The 9107-nt window shown below is 41.5% G+C and overlaps 2 protein-coding genes across 2 annotated transcripts; both read left to right on the top strand.

Annotated features, from left to right (window-relative positions):
- Positions 1-1441: 1441 nt before the first annotated feature.
- LOC105047456 (uncharacterized) lies at positions 1442-2627 on the top strand. Its single transcript, XM_010926376.3, has 3 exons — positions 1442-1717; positions 1805-2108; positions 2196-2627. Exons 1-3 carry the CDS (start codon positions 1555-1557, stop codon positions 2521-2523), a joined length of 795 nt encoding a protein of 264 aa, XP_010924678.1. The 5' UTR covers positions 1442-1554; the 3' UTR covers positions 2524-2627.
- Positions 2628-5494: 2867 nt separating this feature from the next.
- LOC105047457 (trifunctional UDP-glucose 4,6-dehydratase/UDP-4-keto-6-deoxy-D-glucose 3,5-epimerase/UDP-4-keto-L-rhamnose-reductase RHM3) lies at positions 5495-9107 on the top strand. Its single transcript, XM_010926378.3, has 3 exons — positions 5495-5655; positions 6631-8228; positions 8332-9107. Exons 2-3 carry the CDS (start codon positions 6660-6662, stop codon positions 8782-8784), a joined length of 2022 nt encoding a protein of 673 aa, XP_010924680.1. The 5' UTR covers positions 5495-5655; positions 6631-6659; the 3' UTR covers positions 8785-9107.

The following is a 9107-nucleotide window of genomic DNA, read 5'->3' as shown; positions in this document are numbered from 1 at the left end:
CCTCCGACGCCGGCGAGGCTTTTCCGGCGAGCAATTGGACGGACAGAGTGACGGATCTCCGTGAAGATTTTCCGACGATTACCGTCGTTTTGCCCCGGGATTTCTCGATGAGAGGGAGAGAGGAGGGTTCTCCTCCTTAAATAGGGCCGGAGGGAGCTCTTTCCGACTCCGATTGGGAGCCGGCGAGAGGAGGAAGAAGACTCCCGAAGGGAGTCTTCTCCCCTGTTTTCTTTCTTTTTTTTTTTCGTTTTGGGCTTTGGTGGGCTGGGATTCTTACATGGGCTGGGCCATCACAGTTTATGTTACGAGATCCATTAGTCAGTTATGTGTCCCTGATCATTTGGATCTTACGTGTCATTCAACCTATAATGATAGCGGAATCTCTCTCCATAATCGTGAGGCATCACGTCTTATTTTTTGAAGCCTCTTCACAAATTCTATTATTGCAAAGTACATTTTATTTTTACTAGATGCATACACTAATATTCAATCTTCAATTAACAAGTACAAAGGATGTGTCAACTAAAACAATGTATACTTGCCAAATCTATTAACGAGCAATCTTAATTGTAATCATGGTTGTCCATATCTTAAACAAACAACATGCACTTGTCAAGATCAAGTAGGATATATTGCAACTGAAGCATCCAAATAAAATCCAGGATTGGTGACGGAAATCACTGTAGAGAACTTTTAGAAGAGCTAGACAAACTTCTTTGAATCTTTTATATTCACCATATAATCTAAAAAGAAATAATAACAATTACACATGTCTGCAAGCACTAGCAATTAAATAATGCACATGCAGTAATGAAATCAGTTTGTTCGACTCGTATTATGGAGCCAAGCCGAATTGAATGGAAGATCAGTTTCTCTTTCTTCTTTATTAGTATAGACTATAGAGGTCCAAAGAGTTTCTTCCTCAAGTTAAAACCCGAGCCCTATAGCTTTGGAAGATTGATGCGGCAAGCTGGCTATAGTAATGTACAATACACGTCCTGATCACGAGGTAGCATGGGTAGGTGAACTCCGATTCAAAATACTTATGAGGCTTGGATGAGCTGTTCTCATTAAAGCAAGGGTCTGAACCCGCATGACAGTCTTCCCAAGTTGCACTTATTAACAACCATCTCCGGGACTATACAAATAAAAAGAAGACAAGCTTCTAGCCTTCTATCATATCATCCGTTTCATATCCTGTGTCATGGAATCAAGACATTGCATCAAGAGTGGACCTAGATATGGTTGAAAGAATATTTCATTACCTTCTGGATTCAAAAAGCACCAATTTCCAAACTTTAGGTGAAAACGATCATCCTGCGCTTTATGCTACAAACATTAAGTCTTTTATTAAATGCACCTGCAACACGTCCACCAACTACTTATAGGCTCTCTGTGTACATATTTATGTTAGTGTGCAGTGCTATCAATCCAGCCACTCTTTTCCCGTGCATATATGGACACCCAACTCCCCATGCCACCCTTCACAACGGCTTGACTCCCTTAATTCCTTTCCCTTACTTCTCCCTCTTCGTGGGCTTTGAGTTGGTGGTGATGGAGATTGAGAAAAAAGGAAAGACCCTTCTCATGTTTTTCCTGTTCGTAGGACTGGTTTCTCATGAAGCGGTCACACCAGTTAAGTGTAGGAAACTTGAGAGTTTTGCTGACCAGAAGAACTACTACTCCCCGGATCCACATGCACCGAGCCATCCCAGACGTAAGTCCTCTTATTCCTTTCCTCCGATCCTATATAGCTTTAGCTAACAGTGTAATAATTAACGCACCATGGTTGACATGGGTGCAGACTCACACAATGCTCCTTCTTGCGGAACACCGCCGCACGGCGGCACGCCAACGCCAACTCCAACACCATCCCATGGATCAGGTGGTGGGTACTACAATCCACCTTCTGGTGGTGGCCACTACAACCCGCCATCTGGTGGTGGGTACTACAATCCACCTTCTGCACCGGTCGTCGTCACCCCTCCTTCCTCTCCACTGGTTCCTCTCGACCCTCCAACTCCATTAACTCCGGGGATCTCCACGCCTCCGGCGCCACCGTTTATGCCGAATCCAAACGTCCCTCCATTCTTCCCTGGCACCTGCGAGTAAGTCACTTGAACTTGGTCACAAGACGCTCAGTATATATATTGCTTTGAATGCTTCACTTAAGTGGATACGTGGCATCCATGCAGCTACTGGAGGACCCATCCAGCAGCGATATTTGGCCTCTTTGGTTACTGGTGCAACATCGGCCAGTTGTTCGGGTTGCCGGCTACTTCGGCTCTCGGGAGCAACCTTAGCTTACCGGAGGCACTGGCGAACACTCGCAGCGATGGCTTCGGGGCTCTCCTCCGCGAAGGGACGGCTTCTCTTCTCAACTCCATGGTGAACCAGAGGTTCCCCTTGACGACGCAGCAAGTGAGGGACGCTTTTGCGGATGCTTCGGTGTCCAACAGGGATGCTGCAGCCCAAGCCCAGGTCTTCAAGAAGGCTAATGAGGGCCATCTCAAGCACAATTAGTAGTGTCTTCTAATATTTTCCTTTAATGGTGCATGCGTTTTGGTTGTAGTTCGTCTAATGAGCTTGGTTAGTGTGTACGTACGACTGTGATCTTCTTAGTGTGTTGTCTTGTGTCAAAGCTTCGTAATTTCGATTGTAGTGTGATGTTGTGCTGGAGAGTGGAAATGGTATTAAAAATGCAACATGAGCATATATTGGAGTGGACCAGACCTAGAACAAGTCTATGCAAAATAAAGAAGGTCAAATGCCAACCATTATGTCTTCCAGACAGGATCTGATTGCCGTCAAGTGGCGTGAAACTTTTTTTTTTCCATAAAGCTGTTTCGTTCATTCAAAGTCCAACAGAGATTAACTCGAGGTCAATGCCATTCATTTCTAGCCTTCGTTGGTAGGTAGGAAAACATGAATGTAGTAGGTGAAGGGAGACGACAATTAAAATGCCAATATTAACCATACTGAATAAAATTGACCGTTATTATAACCATGCCATCGTGGCAGTGTAATGTTGCCTCAGAAGTGAGACCGGATCCAGTTCCTTGAGGAAAGGACAGACTACTTGCTGCAGTCTGCTCAAAATCAGAACAATAAATGCGCCTTACTAGCACTTTTCTGCAATAACAATTAATTGGATCAGTATGTGTGCATTGTCCGAACCCAACCAGTCTACCAAAAAGTAGCCAATGGTGAGTGAAAAATTATACCACAGCCACAGGAATCTCCCTGGTCCACTTACAATGAAATACGTCGATTCCTGTCAACCACTAGTAAGATGTGAGTTGAAAAAAAGGCCAACGAGGAACATGAAACCAGATTTGGTCACCAGGCTGCCCCGGTTGATCATGTGGTTGCACCAAATTCTCTCTTGAATCATATGCATGCACATATAACAGTATATGCATGGCACCTGTGAGTTCAGATTGTAAATCATTAGATCGTATTTTGCACAACTTTCAAAATATGTTAAATCTTTTCTTTCATTCAAAGCATGAATCATGAAGTTGTCATCAAACTTTAAAAGATTGATAAAATAAAATTTACAAAAAAAAAAATCAATCATTCTACCGTGCAAAAGATACAACCCAAAGCTATCCCTTGTTCGGAAAGACATGACAAAGGGAAGGCGATGTACATAGATTTTAAGGATTCACATCTTTTCCTTCACCATCCTACTAGATATCCAAGGGGGGGAAAATAACGATAGGTCTATATGATTTGCTTGGAACCTATTCAATATACTTGAGGCATGACAAACAATGGATTCTCATTCTGTAAAAAGAAGTTGTTGGTTGGATCAAGTCTACGAGCTTGGCGGTGGAACAATCCAAGCAAAGATATACGCAGAAGGAAAGGGGGCAGCAGACCGCATCTGTACGTATCCTATGCATTTCCGGTCGTGGTTGGACTCGTCCACCCAATAATATCACTTCCATGAGGCGCTGCCGCGATGTTGCCCTGTTTGATATCTCGACCGTAGCGAATTTTTTTTTTTTTAAAGAATTTAGCAAGGTATGGTTGATGTTTATCCTCCAGCTTTCCTCGTTTCTTCCAATGTTAGAATGTCACATTTCTTACCAAAAAAAAAAAAGTTAGAATGTCACATCAAGCTAACCCTTTTCAAACCCAGCTGTACAACCCAAGATATGATTTTTTTTCTTTCTTTTTGAAGAAATAACCCAAAATATGGTTGTAGACATGATCTGAAACTTCAAACGCGTACCTACCACGCATTAGCCTGGTTGAGTTTTTTCCACATACTTTTTTTTATCAAAAAAAAAAAGTTTTTTCCACATACTATCTGAGAGTATAATTCAAGCAATTTAGGTAACATCCAGAGCACAACCTCACAATTGTCACATCAAATCAAATAATTTAATCTCCAAATCACAGCCAAAATGCTTCATAATAGTTTTGTAACTAATTAGCTTTCCGTGAAAAAGATAAACCTTTGATCTACCAAGCGAGAAATTGAAACCTTTTTTGTGTGTGTGTGTGTGTGTTGTAAATTGAAACTTGAGTGCCCATCGTTCACCAGTCAGTTTAGCTGTTGTTAGTCCATCTTTATTGATTAATTAGGCTACAAATCAAAGTGCTTAAAGCCAACATAGCTTATAAGGGAAATATTCTCCTCCACGTGCCTGGTCTCAAAATGAGTGCAGCATCCTGCCATCGGTGGGCGTGTCCTTACATGCGGTCATATCCCCTCTGACCAAACCATGATTTCCGGATATTAGATAGGCCAACCCTACGGCTTTTAGCGGAGACATCCCGGAGGTAAGCTCACCTGGAAAACTCTACCAGACCAAAGAACAGTGCCGAACAGAATCCAGCGTTATTAACCAATAAAAACCGGACGGTGTCCAATTTATATCGGCCCCAGAAAAGAGGAAAAAAAACAAAAAAACAAAAATCCAACTCTTGGCCGCGCTCATTATTATCCCTAAACATGAGCCATAAAGCAAGGACTTCCTCCAATTTCGCCACCAAAATAGAAGGTATTTCTACTCACAAGTCTGGGACTAATTAAGGAAAGGAAGTTAATCTACTGGTCTTCCTTTCTTTTTTTTTTTTTTTCCTTAACTGAGTTTATAATAGATCTTCCTTGTTTATAAAATATTAAAATTAATATATTTTTCTAAATAGGCAAAAATTGTTTTACGGCCCAAATTATAGTCACAGCCTTCTTTTATCCCATCATGGTAACTTTGGACAAGAAAGGTAGTCCATAAAACATAAAAAAGTCATTCTAGAATTGAACTAAAAAAAGACTAATATATATAATTTTTTTTTAATAAATTATAAAATTACAAAATATAGCTGATTAAGAAGGAAACAAAAAAGGGAAAAAACCTAAGCGAGGAAAGACCCAAGACCGTTGAGAGTATCCCGTGTGGTCGTACATACACGTGTGGAAATTTCTTGCACCGCGTCGCCGAGCCTACTCTTTAAATTCCTTCCCCTCTCTCCTCTTCCTCCCTTCAACCCCCAAGAAAGAGAGCGGAAAGGATCCAATTCGCACTCTCTCCGGACTCGATTCCCCGGCTACTCCCTCTCGCCTCGAGTTCCCATCATTTATCGGCCCCCTGTCCTCGGAGAAATCCTCCCCGTCTTCTCCGGCGATCTCTTCTCTCACCCGTAAGTGCTCTCTTCTCTCGGATTTATGCTCCATTTTAGGTATTCTTGTGCTTATTTAGCAAATTAATTTTCAAACTAGATCTGATGTCGCCGTGATTCTTCTATTGCTATGGAATCTTTGTGCTTTTAGATCTTCTTGAAAATTCGGTCGAGAACCATAATTTTAACCTGATTTCTCGGATTTTCGCCTCCCTCTCCTTTAGATCCGGCGAGGGGAGGAGGAAAGAAAGGTTTGGTAGTGTTCGATCTCTTTTTGTGAGGTTTCTTGCTATATTTTCTTTGAAAGGTTTCTTTTTGTTTGAGGAGATGCGATCTTTGGCTTGAATTCCGTCAGATCTGATGACTTGTATGAATGGGAAGAACCAAATCTTTGTCCCAAAAAGGAATGAAGGAATCGGATCCGATCACATTGCATTCTATTTATTTACTATTTCAAAGAATGTGTGGCAATGTTGTTTCCATGCTGCTTTCATGCTCAGATGCTATGCTCTGGGAGTTTTATCTACGATTTCTCGATTAATTATTTGTGGTTGGTGAATCTAATCAGTGGGGTCATCATTTTTTTCATATTCCGGATTTCTAATAAAAATAGGTACTTGCTCTTACTGGAGAAATTACGAAAAGACCAATTTATGGTTGATCTGGACCCAAGTTTCCTCATTGACTTCAATATTCTTAGATCTATATTGAGATAAAAGACGAAAAAATTCCTCACTAACTAAAGCATTCTAAGATCCATCGGAAGATACTCTTCAATAACTGTTTCAATAACTGTTAAATTCCTGTAAAAAGAATCCTGGGTTTGCTGGCTTATTCTTAGAGATCTAATTATTTCATCCTGCCTTATCATCAAAGGTGTTTTGCCTTTTTTTTGCTGCAAATGTAATAATGCCTCTTGATATTGCTGATCCACTTGCAAAACAAACAATTTCAGTTTCGTTTTTTTTTTTTTTCCTGTTTCCTTTTGTTTTGCAGCATTGATATAGGAAAAGAAAAGAGGACAGATGGCAACATATAAGCCCAAGAACATCCTCATCACTGGGGCGGGTGGCTTCATTGCATCGCATGTCGCCAACTGCCTCATCCGAAACTACCCTGAGTACAAGATTGTGGTTCTCGACAAGCTTGACTACTGCTCAAACCTGAAAAACCTTAATCCATCCCGCTCCTCTCCCAATTTCAAGTTTGTCAAGGGCGACATTGGCAGTGCCGACCTTGTCAACTATCTCCTCATCACTGAGTCCATTGATACCATCATGCACTTTGCCGCCCAGACCCATGTCGACAATTCCTTTGGCAACTCATTTGAGTTCACCAAGAACAATATATATGGCACCCACGTTCTCCTTGAGGCTTGCAAGGTCACTGGTCAGATCAGGAGGTTTATCCATGTTAGTACTGATGAGGTTTATGGAGAGACTGATGAGGATGCTGTGGTTGGAAATCATGAGGCATCTCAGCTCCTTCCAACCAACCCATATTCAGCGACAAAAGCTGGAGCTGAGATGCTTGTTATGGCTTATGGAAGGTCATATGGTCTGCCAGTGATAACTACCCGAGGAAACAATGTCTATGGGCCAAATCAATTTCCTGAGAAGCTCATTCCAAAATTAATCCTTTTGGCTATGAGAGGGCTGCCACTTCCAATTCATGGTGATGGTTCTAACGTTAGAAGCTATCTATATTGTGAGGATGTTGCTGAGGCTTTTGAAGTTATTCTTCACAAAGGAGAGGTTGGGCATGTTTATAATATCGGGACTAAGAAAGAGAGGAGAGTGATTGATGTAGCAAAGGATATCTGTAAACTTTTCTCTTTGGACCCGGATACGGTTATCAAGTTTGTAGAGAACAGGCCCTTCAATGATCAGAGGTACTTTTTGGATGATGAGAAACTGAAGAACTTGGGTTGGTCAGAGAGGACCACTTGGGAAGAAGGGCTGAAGAAGACAATGGAGTGGTACACAAGCAACCCTGATTGGTGGGGAGATGTGTCTGGTGCTCTTGTGCCTCATCCAAGGATGCTGATGATGCCCGGGATTGAAAGATGTATTGATGGGTCTGAAGAGGTGAAGGGCATGGTTTCTCAGTTCACCAATAATCAGAGCAGGATGGTCGTTCCTGTCTCAAAGGGTATTAGTGGCTCTCCTCGGAAGCATTCTTTGAAATTCTTGATCTATGGTAGGACTGGATGGATTGGAGGCCTTCTAGGAAAGATCTGCGAGAAGCAAGGGATACCATTTGAGTATGGAAGAGGGCGTTTGGAAGAGCGCTCTCAGCTCATTCTGGATATTCAGAATGTAAAGCCAACTCATGTTTTCAATGCTGCTGGTGTGACAGGCAGACCAAATGTTGACTGGTGTGAATCTCACAAGACGGAGACAATTCGCACCAATGTTGTGGGCACTTTGACCCTAGCAGATGTTTGCAGGGAGAACGGCTTGTTATTGATGAATTATGCTACTGGGTGTATATTCGAGTATGATGCTGGACACCCTGAAGGGTCAGGTATTGGATTCAAGGAGGAAGATAAACCAAACTTCACTGGCTCTTTCTACTCGAAGACTAAGGCGATGGTAACTTTTGCTTTCTGTTAGTGAAAGTGTCTTTGTACCACTCTGTTATGAAAGCTCTTGAACGTAAAAGTTAATATGTTTATTATGTTGATGCAAAATGCAGGTTGAAGAGCTTTTGAAGGAATATGAAAATGTCTGTACTCTTAGAGTCAGAATGCCAATATCTTCTGACCTCAGCAATCCTCGCAACTTCATTACAAAGATAACTCGTTACAATAAAGTGGTCAACATTCCAAACAGCATGACAATCTTAGATGAGCTTCTACCCATATCAGTTGAGATGGCCAAAAGAAATTGCAGGGGCATATGGAACTTCACTAATCCTGGTGCTGTGAGCCATAATGAGATTCTGGAGATGTACAAAAAGTATATCGACCCTAGCTTTACATGGGCCAACTTTACTCTGGAAGAACAGGCCAAAGTCATTGTTGCACCTCGAAGCAACAATGAGATGGATGCTTCAAAATTGAAGAGTGAGTTTCCAGAGTTGCTATCCATCAAGGAGTCTCTTATTAAGTATGTTTTTGAACCCAACAGGAAGGTCCTTGCTGATTGAGATGCCAGCTGAAGCTCCCAGTTACTCTAGATTTCGTTATCATAAAGTAGGACCTTAATCTTCATCCACTGATTAGCAGCTTCAGCCACTATATGCTAGCATGATTATCATCATAAGTTCTTCTAGGTTGTAGCAAAATCTTGTTTCACTTTCGGTTCCTATTTATGGCTTGCTTATGATGAGATGAATACTCTGTCATCTAAATTTGGATTGTGGTCCAATTTAGCTGTTATGTATTATATTAGATTCTACTGGTGAAGCCTGTTATTGTTTAAGACTTACATTCCACTAATAAATCCTCTTATTGTTTTAAGATTCAAAAA

The sequence above is a fragment of the Elaeis guineensis genome, chromosome 6 (genome assembly GCF_000442705.2).
Source record: "Elaeis guineensis isolate ETL-2024a chromosome 6, EG11, whole genome shotgun sequence".
NCBI classification, from domain to species: domain Eukaryota; kingdom Viridiplantae; phylum Streptophyta; class Magnoliopsida; order Arecales; family Arecaceae; genus Elaeis; species Elaeis guineensis.
Note: the sequence above shows the minus strand (reverse complement) of the source record. Positions and strands in the feature narration are given on the sequence as shown.

Bases quoted from the DNA above. Each gene is read 5' to 3' on its own strand.
- LOC105047456 (XM_010926376.3), top strand. From the start codon at position 1,555: ATGGAGATTGAGAAAAAAGGAAAGACCCTTCTCATGTTTTTCCTGTTC. The intron at 1,718-1,804 runs GTAAGTCCTCTT...ACATGGGTGCAG, and splicing joins TGCACCGAGCCATCCCAGAC to ACTCACACAATGCTCCTTCT. The intron at 2,109-2,195 runs GTAAGTCACTTG...GCATCCATGCAG, and splicing joins TTCTTCCCTGGCACCTGCGA to CTACTGGAGGACCCATCCAG.
- LOC105047457 (XM_010926378.3), top strand. From the start codon at position 6,660: ATGGCAACATATAAGCCCAAGAACATCCTCATCACTGGGGCGGGTGGC. The intron at 8,229-8,331 runs GTAACTTTTGCT...TGCAAAATGCAG, and splicing joins ACTCGAAGACTAAGGCGATG to GTTGAAGAGCTTTTGAAGGA.